The sequence below is a fragment of the Pholcus phalangioides genome, unplaced genomic scaffold (genome assembly GCF_987345545.1).
Source record: "Pholcus phalangioides strain wild (caught in Gottingen) unplaced genomic scaffold, Ppha-v1.0 ptg000009l_1, whole genome shotgun sequence".
In the NCBI taxonomy this organism is placed as follows: Eukaryota; Metazoa; Arthropoda; class Arachnida; order Araneae; family Pholcidae; genus Pholcus; species Pholcus phalangioides.
The window spans coordinates 16,797,344-16,815,507 of NW_028301602.1; the positions used below are offsets into that span (position 1 = coordinate 16,797,344).

At 32.6% G+C, this 18,164-nt stretch overlaps 1 protein-coding gene across 4 annotated transcripts in view; it reads right to left on the reverse strand.

Moving 5' to 3' along the window:
- Nucleotides 1-2,070: 2,070 nt before the first annotated feature.
- LOC149082134 (uncharacterized) overlaps nt 2,071-18,164 on the reverse strand; it is a 93,369-nt gene continuing 77,275 nt past the window's right edge. The window contains exons 10-20 of one of the 4 annotated variants that reach the window (XM_089235629.1): nt 15,629-15,799; nt 13,490-13,871; nt 12,244-12,448; nt 9,715-9,834; nt 8,610-8,786; nt 8,334-8,420; nt 7,358-7,441; nt 7,170-7,238; nt 5,507-5,558; nt 5,247-5,353; nt 2,071-2,936 (exon numbers count right to left, since the gene is read on the reverse strand). In XM_089235629.1, the coding sequence (XP_089091755.1) occupies nt 2,796-2,936; nt 5,247-5,353; nt 5,507-5,558; nt 7,170-7,238; nt 7,358-7,441; nt 8,334-8,420; nt 8,610-8,786; nt 9,715-9,834; nt 12,244-12,448; nt 13,490-13,871; nt 15,629-15,799 (1,595 nt within the window). In that variant the 3' untranslated portion in view covers nt 2,071-2,795. Of the gene's footprint in view, nt 2,937-5,246; nt 5,354-5,506; nt 5,562-7,169; nt 7,239-7,357; nt 7,442-8,333; nt 8,421-8,609; nt 8,787-9,714; nt 9,835-12,243; nt 12,449-13,489; nt 13,872-15,628; nt 15,800-18,164 lie in introns of all 4 variants that reach the window. The other 3 variants (XM_089235628.1, XM_089235632.1, XM_089235631.1) reach the window with 3 other exon arrangements.

An 18,164-nucleotide genomic window follows, 5' to 3' on the forward strand; every position in this document is an offset into this window, starting at 1 on the left:
TCACAGCACCTGAGGGCATCTCAACCAGCTGTCAATATTGATTTATGATAGTACCACACTTTCACTATTCTGAATAGCCTTTGGTAAACTGTGACTGGATCTAGGGAGCTGAAGTTTTAAAATCACTATGCTAGACAAGGAATGCATTCATTTCCAAATGAGAAGGAAATTCAAACTCTGACCTTTAAAGCAATAGTTGATCAGCTAACCACTCGGCGAGATATTCATAAACCAAAAATATGCATCAACTCAAAATCTGTCCATAGAAAGGGTTATCAATCAGTGAGGTTATATTTTAATTCTTCACTGGCTGTAATGGCCAAGATGGAGGGGAGTGTATAATTATGAGATTGTGCAGCTGACAATTCTTGTCAAAGCGGGAACGAGGTAGATGCCCCATCAATTGGATTCCAAAAGCTCCATTCAAGCTTCACGATAAGAGTAACTGTTGTTTGTAATACAATATAGAAATTGAATGGTAAAAAAGGATAAGGGCGAGGAATAAAAATTTGGGGTCATCCATTTCAGAAAACAAAAATAGGTTATTTTCACAGACCTTCCAGCAGGGCTGTAACTGTGGGGAAGGGCAACTGCCCGGGCAGCAGTTTTAGGTGGGAACAAAGAACTCCATTTTAAAATTATTGAATTTTAAAGTTGTAGAGGTGACAAAATATTTGCCCAGACAAAAATATATTTGCAACAAAATATTTGGCGGCAAAAATTCTGGTTACGGCCCAGCCTTCCTGTCATTCACAAATCGGTAAAGGGTTAACTAACACTACAAACAATTGAAACCCAATTCTTTGATAATTACATTTAAACTAGAAGGAAGCACATCTGACATTCATTAGTGATCAAAATCTGCTTCTGGGGAAAAAATGTGTCTGACCTTATTTCATGCAATTATGGAACTCAAAATATTGAAGATTGTTCCTAGAATAAAGTTTTGAAAATGAGCAATGTAATAGTTTTACAGCTAAATAAACACCTAAAGCAGAAAAAACACTTGCTTACTGATCTGTATATCAGCACCTCGATCAACGCTCTAAGCACATTTAAAAGTTAGTAAAATGATTTTTCTAAAAATAATTAAACATAATGATGGGATATATGACAACATATAGTATATATAAATTGTAATTTTTTTCCATCTGGAACATACCACGATCAGAGTTATATAGATTTAAAAGTCACTGCTCTTTCAGTAATGGTGTCTTAATTTTTATTACAATGAGAAAATAAAATTGTAACAAAATCTGAGATGTCATTTTTAATTTTCTGAAGATGGAATCCTCACAAGTTGTCTTGACCCAAATGAGTTCACTTTTTTTAAAAAAAACAATGCATTAATACAGAGGTTCTCAACCTTTTTCCACCCACTGCAACTTTCTTCTATTCAATGCTTATCTGGTCCCAAAGCTGTTTAACAAATCGTTTTGCAAAAACCTTTGCCTGGGTCACCGCTCTGCAGCACCTCTGACAAAGGCACAGCACGAGAACCCCTGCATTAGCCATATCTCATGTTTTTATAAAATGGAATATTTTTCTTAAATGTTCATCATGTTTTGTTTTCACTGCAAGCTCTACATATTTGTAGAACTTGCTGAATTGAATAGCATGCCGGGATCTCAAGCTATGATAATGTGTGGCATAAGACAATTTTAGTACATATAACCTGCACTATTCCATCCGATCATGTTATATCTAGGAAGGACTCTTTTTGTGAGATACATTGAGTAGATACATTGATTACAAAATATACATCTTTTTCTTTGTACCAAGGTCTTCAACATTATCTTCACACATGCTGTCATTTTGATTTATAAAGTTGTCTGATTTATTTTCGCCAGACTTTTTTGAACTGGAGTTCCGATTTATAAGACATTCATATGAAAAAATTTCCACTTCAAAAGGCAAAAAAAGCAATATCAATTCTATTCATCCAACTAGAAAACTCCTTGTATTAATCTCATTGAATGTAATGTTAGAAGCGAAAATCTCAGAAACACATATAACGGTCACAAAAGAAAAACGAAGGAATCAATTGTCTATCAAATACAAAAACCTCTATTTACATCAGACAAATGCTTATGATTTTTATTGTATTTCATACAGCTACACAGAGCAAGGAAGCCAAATGATCACAATGATATTTTTCCTATACACACAAAACAAATAATGTAGCTAAATGAAAATCAAACTATTGACGAATGAGAGTACAGTTTTGCATAGATGATTACAGCAACACTTAACACCCTTTTCTGCTCAATGAAATACAAATTCCCCATTAAAAAAACCTTTTTGCTCTTTCTTTCTTTTTAATGAAACACCTAAGGCAGTGGTTGACAAATACCTTTTGCATTTGTAGAAGAACTCTTGCAATTAATATTTAGATAGAAAAGGGAGAGTAGAAGTATTGTACGATTAGCCAAATACTTTGTTTCATTTGAGAGCTTTCGTACAATTGATTCATTTAGTTTTTCTATAATCTCCTGAAGAAAAATAATAATCAGATACAAAAAGAACCCAAATTGATTTGAGAAAAGAAACAAAACAAATTTGTTTATCTACGCAATGCATAAATGAAACTAAAGAGAAAATGTTACTATAAATGAAGCCAAATAATAATGAAATAAAATCACAGTATAGTCAACAACAATGAAAAATTAAATGCAAAAAATTTACAGCTCAAAACCCCAGTCTAGAGCATTTATACACAAACTGGCTTCCTAGTAGAAAAGAATAAAAGGGTAGGAGGGGAAAAAAAGCAGAGGTTAAAAAAAAGTGTATGTATTCTAAATGTACTTGGTGCGCGTTAGAGCTCTGTCCGCATGTGAAGGGTCAGTCATTTTCGACCAATCGGTTTGCCCCACAACAAACCCTATGGCTCTTAGCCTATCTTGCTCTTTTCTTTCTTCCAGGTCTGCCCATCGAACCTGCAATACACAAGGTTAAAAAAAAAAGTGGTATTTCAGGGAAAAAAACTCATTTCTAGATTCATCTATGCATACTAACATTGAGGAAAAGCACAAAGCAGTGAATTTTGTAAGGGGGCAAAAAAAATTACATTTCTACAACACTTAAATTCTTATATCACTAGATTTTCAGAAAAATATGGTATAAAAAAAAAACATGTTTCACATTCTTATAAATTGCCTTCTTGAAATAGTTCCTTGGATTAAACAAAAATAAATAAAATAAGTGTTTAAGTACAAAACTTCTAATGCAAGTAAAAATATTCAGATCCTATTCCATTGCATTAGCCAGCAAGCTGTAAATAAGTGAGGTAGATCAGCATGTTAAGGAAAATACAAATTAGAAATTTTTCTGAAGCTTAGGCAAAAGAAACTAAATAAGGATTCATCGTGCTTTGAAGTTTGATCTTTCCTTCTAAGTTGCAAGATCAAATGAGGGTAAGGCTGACCAATTCTTCGTATGTAAGGGTTTTTTGTTTCACTGAATACATTGATATGAAAGCTTCATATTCCCCCATCATTTTGATCTTAATATGCAGACATTAAACATGTTAATTCTTGCAGCTGAACAGTTTAGTTCCTAAATCAGAAGTTCTAGAAAAATTAGATAAATTGAACAAAAACATAAATAGCATAATTTTAGTATTTCTGTCATGCGTGCATGATTACAGTAAGAAGAATGAAAGATTATAGAGTAACACAGCAGAACATTATTTTGAAATACAAAAACAATAACATATCCCGCCAATTTCTGAATATGTGAAATATCCTGAAATGAAAAACATTTTAGTTGACCGGATGATGAAAACAAAAAAAAAGGTATGCTGATTTCTTATTTTTAAATAAAATTGCATCCTAATGAAATAAAAAAACTTTGTGCTAGCAAAAATCTTGTGACTACAATTGATTTCAAACAATCCAATGGCTAATTTGAATGAGTTCCAAAGTAACATGACACCAAGAATAGGCCACTGACTAGGACTGGCATGGCAGAGAAGTGAAGGTGGTACTCAAAATCTGTCGAACATTATGTGCATTTTTGATCACTGATTCAAGGCATGAACAAGTGCTGCATACGCCAGGGGTTTCAAACCTTCCAGTTCCAGTGGGAAATTCATGGTTACGAAACTAATCTACGGAACACCAAACAAACCTGACAATGTGGGACCTTGACTTTCAAAGCTAAACCTTTTAAGGAAGGTGGGAAATTTAAATGGAAAAGTTAAAATTGAATATTGAAAGGTTTGGTAGAAATGCGAAAAGAAATTTGCCAACAAAAAGAAAAATATACTACATAAGCTGCGTTTTTAGTTCTTAACTTTGTCTTACATTGAGGGGGAAGGGTCAGTTTACACAACAGGTTTTTGAGGTGAAAAACATTAGTTTTAACATCAATAGCAGAGGTAGACCTATTCAGGCCCCTAAAGCAACACAGCCCCATCCACGGAAACAGCCATCTTTACAGCATCATGGGGCGCCTAAGCAGAGTAATGCAATGACACTCTCTACAAATTAGACATAATTGATTTTAATCGCTATGCAAGATCATCCAAGACTCTAGGCAGTGCCCAGGTGAGTTCATGAATGAAAATGGCCTTTCGTGAATGGTGTTTCCAATAAAATATTAATCTACACAACACAATAAATACACAAAAATAATTTGTGGACCGCAAGCCATCTTGCATATATGACCAGCAGACAAATATTTTATACTTATGCAGGGCCGTCATTTCAACTTTTTCCGGGGGGGGAGCAAAGAGCATGTACTAAAGGTACACATGTATATATATATATTTGTATATATACACCATTTGTAGTGTATTTTCAAAAGCCAGGCCCCCCCCCCTGTCCCCCCCTAAATGTCGGGCCTGTACTTATGCCTTCTTACTCACACAGTAGCCATTTACACGATAGAAAAACATATTATTGCTGTCTAGTGTAGTCAGCCAAATAAATGCAAAGAAAAAGGTTATGAAAAGGTTTTGATTATTTTTCATATTTTATAGAAATATCTATTTCTCTTTAAAATATGTCAAATTTTTATGGGTCTGCTAATAGACTGGTTTCAAAATTTTTTAGTGTTCCTCTAGTTCACAGTTTATTCACACACAAGTAACTATGGTATACTTTTCAAAACAATATGCATATACACAGGCATAGAAAATTCATACCTCTAAAAGAAAGCAATTATTGTTTAATTAACACATGAATTACATGATTTTAAAAGCACCAAACATGTAATACATAATAAATGAATGAAATAGGGCATACTCTCTTCTTTCCTGGTTCACTTTGTCTTTCTTCATAGTCATCCGGGAGCTGAAGATAATCTTCCATGGTTGTGTGTTTCTTCTTTATCCGCAAGCCATCCAGTTGATCTAAAAAGTAAATTAAACGTTGTGTTTTAAAATTTGTAAAATAATGAAAATAAGGGTGAAAAAAAATAATTGCTACAATACAAATTGATTATGAATTAATTAACAAGATTCATTCAAATTTTGTTGATATATATCAATCGATATCAAACTTACCAAGTTTTTCTTCTGTAGCCTCAAACTTTTCCCACTTGCTTGGTACATGAAACTGCTTTAATGAAATTTTTGAGCATTAGGAACGGCATTCTTCACAAAAAACCAAGTTGATCCAATTTCAGATAAAAACTATGAATACAGCTGTAAAGTCTCATTAATAGATTTTAAAGACTTTTATAGCAAGTTTGAAAATAATATACAATACACAAGTAACTGAGATCGCAACATTCATCTCACAAATATTAAAAGTTTATTTCTCTGAAAAGAAAACAAAAAGTTATGAACACATCGATATTGATGACAATTCAGCCATCAATAAGATCAATGATTGTACTTCCAACAAATGATTATATGAAATTTTTCAATAAAGAGACAGATTTAGTTTAGACAAGGATTCTTATATCTTAGTAACAGATTAAATAATGAAGATTAGGATATATTGTACAAGTAGCAGGATTGACTTTTTCATGCAGAATTACTATTTTAAAAAATGAATTTCCAGAATTCAAAAGATTTAAACAAAGATAGGAACAGTAAATGCAATCAAAGTACAAGAAAGTTGGAAAAAAAGGGGGTAAGAGAGGAAACAAGCAGGGGGGAAAATATTTTGCTCAACCCTCACCCAAAAATAATTTTCATTCAAAAAGTCTTTGGCTTTTCATACAATAAAACCAACAAATGTTCAAAAAAATTTAGTTTCCCAAAGGAACAAAGTTCTTCACACATTTACATATTGACAGAAAAAGTCTTCCTGATGAAGATTAAGAAGAAATTAAAGAATGTTTTAAAAACAAATGAGAACCAGGATATGGGTAATTAATTATATGAGTAAATCGGAAACTTGACAATTAAAGATGAAAAATGTTGTTATACAAAAAATAAAAAAAAACTTATTTCATATTCATAATCATTGACTAGACTGAATATTTCAAAAACAAAAAAAAGAAAACTACTGAATACATTTTTTTATTAAAAGCACTATTTAGTTGCCAATCATTCATCCAATTATGAAAGAAACAAAGTGAAAGTAGAAAAAAATAAAAATTGAATCAAAGAAAAAAAAGACTGATGCCATAATGAAACCAATTTTTTTTTTCAAGTTTCTATTTGTAAAAGATTCTGAACAAGAGTGCATATTTTTTTATGTAGAGAACCTAAAGTTATACATATTTATATATATATTCCAACTGAAACTAACACCTAACCCCAAAAGAACTCTACAGAAAAATACACCCCAGGGAAAAAAATAAGAAAACATGTATTAAATGTATAAAAAAAAATTAAATTGCAAAGAAAAGTACACCAATGTGTAACTTCAGAGAAAGTGAAACTAAATATAAATTTGATTTGAATTTGAACACTGGCTATGAATAATTTTGGCTACATTATGTCCTCATGACCATCTCCCAAATAATATGACAGCATATATCAACATAGATCACGCCCATGCATCAATGTAATGTGTTGGAGTAAATGAAGATAAAATCAATCACAAAACAAGGTCAACTTCTTCCGCATTGAGCTTCATTTACTCAAGCCCATTAAAAAAAGGACTAAGCAATTGGAAAAACACAATTTTTTTTCTCCCAATAGGATGTATTTTTCACGAAAGAATAAAAATGTTTTGTATTTTTTCTCCCCTGAATCATGTTTCAACACTTGCCGTAAAAAGATCACTAGTTTCATTTTCATCAGCACTCTTCGGACCAGCCATGCTATCTTCCATTTCAACCTGTAGGAGGAGAAAGAATGAAAAAAAAACTTTCACACAGTTTCCATAAAAAAAAATGAAATGAATGATTTGAATTTATGTTCACATGATTCAAAGAACAAAAAAAACTAAAAGCTTACTTCAGGAATCGAGACATCTTGCAGAAGAGTTCTGATGTCAAGACTAAGAAAATGTCTTGGTTTAGATTCCCATTTATTATGGATCTGTTGGAAAAAGATGTAATAACAAATTTCATTAAATATATAAAGAACTACATATGCATACATTGTTTTAACTTATTTTTTAATCTTAGAGACACTAGCTACTTTATTCTTTCATAGATTGTTGCAAAGTGAAACCCTTTCAATTACAGTGAAACATGTGTATAATGATACTGTCTATAATGATAAGCCTGCCTGTAAAGAGATTTTCTTTGGTCCCGGCAGAGAATTCTTATTTAACACATTCATATCGAAAAAATAAAATTATTGTTTTGAGACGTGTGTACTTACCTGATAAATTCTTGGATAACAGGATTATATATGCAGTCAAATCCTGTTTTAACAAATACGTTATAGCAAAAAAACCTCGTTTTAACACTTTCCTAATCCTCAGATAAGTTTACTTAGAAACAATGCAAAAATCTGGAATTCCTTTATAGCGGAATTCCGTTATAATGAAGTGATTTCTCCGGTATGTTGGAGCCGATGCCTATTAAAAAAAGGAAGGACCGTATAACAGGATTCGACTGCATATTCACACAGTGGTACATTCTTGTCTTTCTTAGTGCATATATATATACATTATATATGAGTGAATGTGTTAATAGGAAATAGCGTGGATGTGCTAACTGCCTATAATAATAACCTAAACTCTGTCTATATAACAATATTTTTATAACTCCCCAGTTTTGCCATACATATTTTTGAATATTATTATATTATTTATCTAGTGTCATGAGAGAAGATACAATAGTGTTATTATACATTATATTACAGTATATACTGTTATTAAATAATATTCCAATTAAAAAAAACCTGAAAATTCAACTTTTCAAGTCAAACACTGCAAATATTCTGACTAATTTGAGCAATAATCAAAACAAAGCATACTTACAGCAGTAATTTCATCTAGTGACCTCTTGTGAATGTTCCTTTTGTGGCATATCAAAGGATCAAAGCAATCCAACTCTGCAACATAGACCTGTTCAAAAAATAATAATAAATGGATAAATTACATCACAAAAAAGTTATATTAATATACATATATGTATTGTTAAGAAACTTTCACCTTTTAAGTTGATCGTTCTATGGCTTGTAACCATGGTGTACAATTATCTTTACCTTAGTTATGAATGTTATTTTTTCAAAAATAAAAATTAAACAAGCTTACCTGGAAGCCACGTTGCTTGGCATAGCTCCAGAATGGCTCAAACTGCTTAACTTCATTATGAACAGCATCTACTACTATAAAAGGAAAGAATCTTTCATCAATTGTTTTCTTGAATGAGCGTAAAAGACTTGATCTGTAAGCTTCTTCCATTGCAGCTTCGTACTCATATTGGAATTCCTTTGGGTATAAAAAAAACATTTTTTTTTCACAACGCATAAATACAAACATTTTGGTATAAGTTAGATTTACTATTGCCAATAACACTTAAACAAGTTGAAAATACTTTTTTTTTTCTTATTTACCTGTTATCTATTAAAAATTCACATATAGAAAGGTTAATGTATATTAGAATCTCTCAAACATTTGTCCCCACCCTTCTTAACGGGGATCAAAATCCACCGATCGTCAGGCAACCCCGTATATGAGCTGTATGTTAGACAAGAACAGACTGGGGTACATTATGGCTATTATTATCCCCAGTTTGTTCCAGCATACTCCTCTCGAGAATGACATCATTAGCTTGGGGAAAATTTGATGTAGATAATTGATTGCTCATACATTGAGTAAAAGCTTACAACCCCCCAAAGCAGAATTTACCAAAAACTGATGTATATCTCAGGGAGATCTTAAAAAAATAAGAAAAGAGAAGTCTTCCTTGTAGAGAACTTTGTTAAGTAAATTTTTACAGCAGATTAATTTCCAGTCACTTGAAGGCCTGTTGCAGAGCAATGCAAAACATTCTGCTTTGACGGCCAACACTGAACTTAAATATTTAACAAGCACAAAAATCTGAAAATTTTAAGCATGAAAAAAAAGTCATCTCATTACATCCCAAAGGCGAAAGTTCAATTTTTGTCATCATATAGTTTTGTACAGCATGCACTTACACTGTACAAAATCTGTAGATTATTAGAGCAAGAAAAGCTATAGCATTTTCAGTAAGGTCATTTAATCATCAAGAACAGGCAGATCTGCAACACCATACTTGCAAAACACAAAATTCAGAAATCTGAAACTTTTACTCTAAATTTCAAAACAAAATGACAGCACTCAGCAGGAAAAATACTTTTCAATTTTTCTCCCATGAATGTGCATCAAGGCTCACTTTTTTCTTTATTTTTCTTCCGGTTTCTTCATCAACAGCATCCACTTCCGTTTCCACCATGAAGTAATCATCGAGGGACAAAATTCTAGGGGCACAGCCTCCTTGTTCCAATTCCTTATCCTTAAAAAAAAAATTTAAAGCAAAAAAAGGGGGGGGGGTTCAATTTCATGTATAGTCAGTAATGTAATATTTTCACAAAGAAAGATATCTAAAGACTGAATTTTGTGCAACTAGTCCATCAAACATATAGTTTAAATAACACTAATAAACATAAAAATTGCACCAGAAAACAATTTTTTTTTTCATTTTTGTCACCATTTGAAGTAATAAGTGTCACAATCTCTGAAAAAAATGTTGAAAAAAAAACACTTTGGGTAATATGTACATTACTATGAGAAATGAAGAATAAACTATTAGTTCACTTGGATACTGAAATCTCGAACATAAAATTTTATTTCATTTCAATTCGGCAATTCACAAGGAATTTTCAGATTATTTCTAGAAAGAAATTAGTTTTAAATTTCATTAGATCAAGTACAGTCGCCCGCACCCCCCCCCCCCGGTAATCGCGGGGGTTACGTTCCGGGGGTGACCACGAATACGGGAAATCCATGAATAACCAAAACCATAGTTTTATTCTTGTATATCTCGTTTATTGAACATCATGGGAAAGAGCAGGGTGACGCAGAAGATAGAATGAAATGTAAAAGAGGGTGTGCAGCGATTGTTGGCGATGTTTTCTGAAAAAACATTGTGATTTCTGTTTGTCGTGTCTTCTTCATATCATCAAGTATGTTGTAATATGATGACAAGGCTTCCTCTACCAATTTTTCTAAATGTGAAGAGCGTACCATATGGGGATCTATGCCATGAAAACAATCCATTGCTGATTTGAACATGCGAAGTCTTTCTGCTATGTTACTCATGGTGAACCTGTCTTCTACTTTATCTTGATCTTCATCTGGTACCGCTTCAGTTTCAGGAGCAGTCAACCTGCATTAATTCCTCCTCGGTCAACACCTCTGAATTCTATTAATTTAACTGTTCAACTTCCTCTATATCCATATCATTGAACCCTTCTCCACCCACCTGTTTGGCTAACGTGACAATGTCTTTTATAGTCTCTTCAGTTGGCTCTGTAGAAGTGGTTGTATCCTTTAGTGCACATTGTGGCAAAAGGTTAATCCAACCCAAGAGGATTGTTTCTCTCTTGGGGGCTGCCACGGCTCTGGTGATGATAATAATGTCATTAGCGCGCCATTCTTAATATGCACAACTCAAATTTTGTAAACAAAACACATGAATGACGATTTCTGAGTGTTGAAAAAAAAATTCCAATAATGGAAAACAAAACCGGGAATGGGGGGGGGGGCGACTGTACCTAGTTCAGCAATGCAAAATTACACGTGAGCCAGAAATAGCTTAGGACGAAATAGCATTCTCAGTTTTCAGATGATAAACTTTAGATTTCAAAACCGCAGGTAACAGCTAATCTTTCATATTGACACAGAAACTGAGCAGCAACTTCTTTCCTGTACAGTGATGCCTCATAACTGACACAATTTTTATTTTGCTAAATCTTTCATTCTACATGAAATGATTTAAAAAAATAAGGAAAGAGAAGTGAAGGTACACCTGGAAAAAGATTCTGAGGTGGACATGAGTTGTTCGAGCTGTAAGTAATTTTCATGATGATTGTTAGGAAAAATTCAACTCGAAACACAGATGTTTTATGTTAGCATGTGCATCCACATCAATGGAAATATGTTAGTCGAGTCTGTATTTATAATCTGAGGCAGAAAAATAACAAAAAATCATCAGTCAAGGCATTCATTAGCTGAGGTATCACTGTATTTCTATTAACCTCTTTACAATCAGGGACGTAATATTGCACCCAAAGGCCAGTGGAATAAATTTATCTATTTCTTCAACCTCTTTTCCTGATTGGGAAGAGTTACTATAACCATATAAAACAGAGTTATGTTTTCCTCCTCTGTTCTCTCACCACCATCCTAATATCTTAAGGTAATGATGGTGGCAATTCGGCAGTTCTCCTCAGTTTTTTTCTCTTCTCCTCACTGCATCCCCCTCACTCTCATAGAATGTAATCCTTCTATTATATACTGCACATAGAAGTGAAGAGAACAAGTAAAAAAAAAACTACAAAACATGTTTATAGCTGAGGGCGAAAAAGCAAAGCTCTGTACCAATACTTTTATATACAATAATCTCTGTACTGTTTTTTCCCCACCCTTATTTCTTTTCTTTCTTACCTCTTCTTCCTTTTTTTTTTCAATGTGGAACAAGGCTATTACATTCATCGACTACGTGTCTAATACAGATCATTCAAATTTATCACCAACAACTTGTATGTGAAGAGGTTAAGCTTGATTAGCTTCTTTAGCTTAACAGTAGTACATTTTTTTAATGCTGTCTATTTTCTTTCAATATTTTGTTTCTCTATTTTTAACAAATGAGTGGGCGCATTAGATTTCCTACATAAAAGACACGCAAATTATTTCATCTTACTTTTATTAGCCGTGCAACATGAGTCTTTCCAGACCCAGGCAATCCCCTTAAAATAATGACTAGTTGTTTTGGCCTATTGAGGCGACCAGGAATATAGAGCAAGTCTTTGATTTGGACTCCATCTCCACTGGGATCACTGTTGTATACATCCTTTGGTACAGCATAAGAATTATCCGAGGCTCCACTTACGGCAGTTTCTTTAGGCCTAAACGATAGTTACAAAGAAAAATTTAGCTACAATGATATTTAGATCATCCAATAAAGCTTTTCAGACATATTAAAACTTCTCAGAAGAAATATACAGTAACTACTGCATGTAGGAACCATTTTGGTTCTTATGAGCAGTTGATTAAACCCAGAATTTTTTTTCTGTTGCTCCCATATAGTTACCACTAGAGTATGCAAGGGGTGGAGGGCTTTAAGCTGAAATTGTGTTTTTAAAGTATAAACCCAAAAAAACCTTATTATTTTCTTATTAAACACTTTAATACTCAAAATTTTAAATTGGTTTAATCTATAGCATATCACTACCCTTATACATCGTTCCTTGTCATAATTATGACAATTATCATATCATATTGTTCCTTGCCTGTAGACTGATTGAAATGTTAAACAGCAACTGTCCATGGCCTCTACAAGGGTGGAGCCAGACAGAACTCAAGCCTTGAGGCACGGGATGATTCTCATCAATTTTTATTTCACGCTACAAATTCACTATAGACAGGCCCTTTTGCTATCCTATACCCACTTTGGCAAACACTACTAGATATATTCACTTATCAGCAACTTTTTCTTTGACAAAGACTAGTTTTTTTTTCTTCACCATAACCTCTTGCTGATAAGTTGTCATTCATAGAAGGAAGCTCACTTTAATACAACGCTGTACCCCCTTACTGGTTGTGGGGGGGGGGGGGGAGGAAAGAAGAAAGACAGCTGTCAATATGGATGGGATGGTTTTACTACAAAGGTAAAAATGACAATAAGTAGCCATCCACATAACCTTCAGAATAAAAAATATTCTACAAGTTCTCACCGCAGATGAATGGTGAGTTTTTGAAAGAAAATTATTTTTTGATTCTTATAAGCAAAAATCTGATTCTTATAACTGATGATTTTTGTATGATTAAACAGCATTTGGTTTTCATTTTGCCAATTTCATTCTTGTCACCACTGATTCTTATAAGCTGTGACTACTGTATTTTCTGAAAATTATACTAATATTAACGTAAACAAAACAATAACATACCGATCACCATTTTGACCTTTTGCATCTGGGCTTAGTTCTCTACCGGGAGGCACATCCTCTCTAGGTTCCCATCTTGATCGCCGAGGACCATCTCTTTCGCGAACTGGTCCACTATCTTTTTCGCGAGTTAATCCAGAGTCTCTTTCATTAATATCCCTATCTCTATTTCTTTCTCGATCTCTATCCAAATCCCTCTCTTTTCTCTCATCCCTGTCACGATGTCTGTCTCTGTTTCTGTCACGATCAGGATCTCTATTCCTTTCATCACGGTCTCCATCTCTATTTCTGTCCCTTCGATGATCTTTGTCTTTCCTGTCACCTTCCCTGTCTCTGAAATTTCTGTCTCGTATAGGGCTTCTATCACGACGCTGATAATCATAATCTATAAATGAATATTAAAATGAATGAAATCTCAGTTATGAAAGTAATAAATTTGAAATGTATCTGAAATAAATTTCTTGATTATTTGGGTATGCAAAATACAAATTCATCTGGAATAAAAGTAACTCAAGCAATTCCTGAAATAGATATATAATTTTTTCACTTTTGCAATATTTCAGATTGGTTTTTCTTCACGTGAGTGAAGCCTGGGTTGAAATTTCTTTTCACATTGGAGATAAATGACTAGTAAATCCAGAATCCTGAACTATCGTACATTCCAGGATTTATTTTATATTTAAATAAAGATTGCATACCACTAAGAAAAGCGTTTCTATCCCTGTTAAAGCATAGCAAACTAATAAAAATGATTAGAATTTGAAATCTGAAAATGATTAGAATTTTATTTTTCCAGCTTCTTCCGACAATCTTGCAGAATTCCAATAAAATATGTTGCACACCAGGAAAGCTACTTAATATTGTAAACAAACAATAATAGGTATGATATTTTCAATAAAGGTTGCGATGATATAAAAAATTTCTAAAAATATATAATGTTCCATTATATTTCTTTGAACTGCTAGAAAATGATAAAAGGCGGCATTGATCTGAAAAGTAATTGAGAGAAAGAAACTGTTTCTAAAGAAAGTAATCATTTCTTTTACTGAAACCATCAATTTCAACCAATCATAGCTCAGAAAATTGGTCAATAAAACTCTGCATGCAGTTCAGTTTAATTCACTGTGTTTTCGATATAGCCAGATCCAATGCTATTCAAAAAATAATTTATTCACACTATAAAAGACCTATCGATGAAATAAAAAAATGTTAACAGTTGATAGATAAAAAGAAAACATGCACTACCCGAAAGTTGAATTCATTGTTAGATATGTTACAGTCTTCACGTGAATTCCAAATTACATATCTATGCATCACTGCACATGTGTTGTAAGACTTTAATCATAAATTTAAACATAAAATTAAAAAATTCAAGCTTGATTCGCTGAATCACAAACATTTTATTTTCATTTAGAAATTTGGAAAAACTTTTTTCTTTTTATTTTGTAAAATGAACAGACAATCTGCACATTTGTTGCCTAAAAAGGTCCACCATCTTCAATTGCACAAAATCATGCAGCAGATCAGCCATTTTGTAATAGCCACAAAACTCAGAAGTTTTTACACCTTGTTTCAGCCCTAAAATGAATATGATGATGAACCAACATAAAGCTAAAAGAAATAAAGAGAATATATTATTTGACTAATACAATTAACAAACAAATCAACCTATTCTAAGAATATTCTAGTTATTTGATTATGTTCATCAAGAATCTGGATACAAACCACTAAAAATATCCCTTTACTTCACAAAAGTTTTTAATATATTTTCTACTGTCACTCTCTCTGCCCATATCCAGTTAACTGGACATTACATGTTTCAATTTACAGGCAGATGTCTAGTTAACTGGTTATCATAAACATTGCATTCAACGCGTCATTTCAGTCGAGTTGTAGACAGAGCTTTGGGAATGGAAATCTCAGCCTGAGCCAAAGTTCATTTTTACTTTTTTGGGGCCCTCTCAAATTCCTGTAAAATAATATATTTATTAAGACATGAATTGTTTTATGGTATAATGTGCTAGTATTTATAAAATATTGGGAATTGGTTTTTCAGCATGGTTTTACCAAATTTAATGGGCGGTGAAAGTGTTAATAGAGAACAATAAAGATGGCAGGTCAATGATGAAAATCATGCCTTACCTTTAGTACTGGAACGTTTTTCTTTCTCTTCTTTTTTATCCATCTTCTTCCCAGGGACAATCGATTTCACAACATCAGACTTTCCATGAGCATAATCAATTCTTTCCACATCAACGTGAGAAAATATGATTGGTTCAGCAGCTTTTGGTTCATATCCCATATAACAACTGTCTGTGAGAATCAAACAAATCACATACTCACTGTCTTGCTCTTCCATGGTGGAAGTTATAACAAAGTTAGAAAAATTTAGTCAACTTTCACAGAAAGGATCTCCTTAATATTTTGGCATGTCTCACCCTACTTCTGCAAATTATTTTCAACTGCAAATCCTTTTAAACATTTCGTGTGAAAATATTCATTGCTGTAGAAATGCAAATACTTTCATAGCACATTTCAATCTCAAAGCCGATTAACAGTAATAATTTTAAAAAAAGAAGGTATGAGCTTTCTGACTTGGAGCAGGTAATTAAAAAAAATAGAAGAATAATTTAAAAAAAGATATCTTTAAAAAATAATTCGAACTGAATTTGATGAGTTTTAAAATGAAAATTCAAAAAAGGCCAATGATAAAAAAATGAAACTTCCAAAAGATTTCAAATTAAGGAGATCCGCATTTATTGCTCAGCTCATACCATATTAAATAAACATCATCATAACAAAAATTCAACAAAATAAGATGAACCCCAGTCATTTTGTTCGACGATCCTGAATGATATACTTTTGCCTGCCACCAAAAACACACAATATTTTAAATCCCCGAAGGAGAAAAGAATCAATATTTACCTGATTTTACTAAGCAGCAATCACTCATGTAAGAGATAATGGTTGCAGATTTCTGATATTTCATTGAATAAAATTCAAAAGGATTTCAGACCATTAGTTCTATTACACTATTGCACACATTCACAGCCTTTGAATTGTATAACACGCACTATACTTACTTTGCATAATGCACCTATATATCAAATTGAGAGATTCCACCTGAAGTAAAATGAAATCGCACTGCAAAAATACTCATCACTAATCACCTCTTTCACAAAAAATACGGAAAGAATTTCCATAATGATTTCCTTGGGGGAAAAAAAGTAGTTTACTATGAAAATATAACTTTTTCTGTTGCATCTATATAAATCCTTTCACTATTTTTTTCAGCGATTGAGAAAAACCTGTAAACAAATTTGATAAGATCAAACAATTTAAAAACTGAAAGATCCCATTAAAAACCATGTTTTGCAAAAACCGAAGCCTGTAATTATAAAAGTGTTGCTAAAATATATTTAGAGTTTTCACACAGAGCAAAACAAATGGCGCAGGATCTGTCTCAAAGAGGTAATTTTCGCCATAATGATCACCGATGCAATTACGATCAACAGCAGAAATTTAGTCCTTTCATATAACTTTTATGATTACCCCTCCAACCATCCCCATTGCTTATTATCACAAATGAGAGCGAGAAAGCCTGCTAAATCAGCTATTAGTGTGAATGCATGATTTCCAATTTCTGACATTCTTATATCAATACATAGATGGCATACAAATATGTTTTAGTGAATATAACCAAAAACAATGTGTTATAAAACAACTAAACACATTATATAACAACCAAATATAAAATTAATTTTTTTAGTATAATATCCAATGTAGAGTGAAACTACTGGAGACACCATAGTTTCAAAACACCATGCACATTGTTTTCAATGGACATGTTCAAATTAAGAGAGTCATGGATGAAACTAAAAACACTGGCAATTATCAAAACGGGCAGCAAAAAAAAAAATTGAAAGGTATAATGAGCATTTTAATAGTATTTTTTTCAAATTGAAAATTCAAATTCGAATTTTCTCATTGATTTATACATTGATGACATGTTGTAGCAGGGCTGGAACTAGAGAAGACAACTGCCCGGGACAGAAAATTTTAAGGTGGAGTAAAGAAAATTTTAAGGTTGAAAAAAAAAACACTTGTCAAATTTTACATTTGTGGAAGAGGGAAAATAATGTTTGCCCCCACCCATCTTCTCTCACAAAAATCCTAGTTACAACCCTGTAATGTAACATATTGAGATACAAGAAATTGATTCTACTGAGAAAGAATTGGTAGAGTTCTCATCATTAACTAAATATATTTTGATGAAACCTCTTGCACATTAATCCAAATATACTGCAGATTTTACTTTTTTGTGTGAACCTAGCTTCAGAGGGATTGGATTCATTATTTGCATTTCAGTGATTGGAGGCGATTGCTGATTTTCTGTACTCTTAATTCATCATATGCACTTCTTTATTCACACTTCGAATGATTCTTTGGTCTGTGTCTTGAGTGTTCTTTGCCTTTTAAATGGTTTTTTTTTTTTATTCCCTGGTCTAGAAAAGCTGAATTGTTAGATCAAAACATCAGAAATCCTGTATTTCCGTACACACTTCCATTTATCTTCTATAAAAAGAACCACACATGCTAAATTGCTGCTGCAAATTTTTCTTTTACACATATTAAGTATATATGTCCGACCATTTATGTAGTTTTAAAAGTCAGAGCA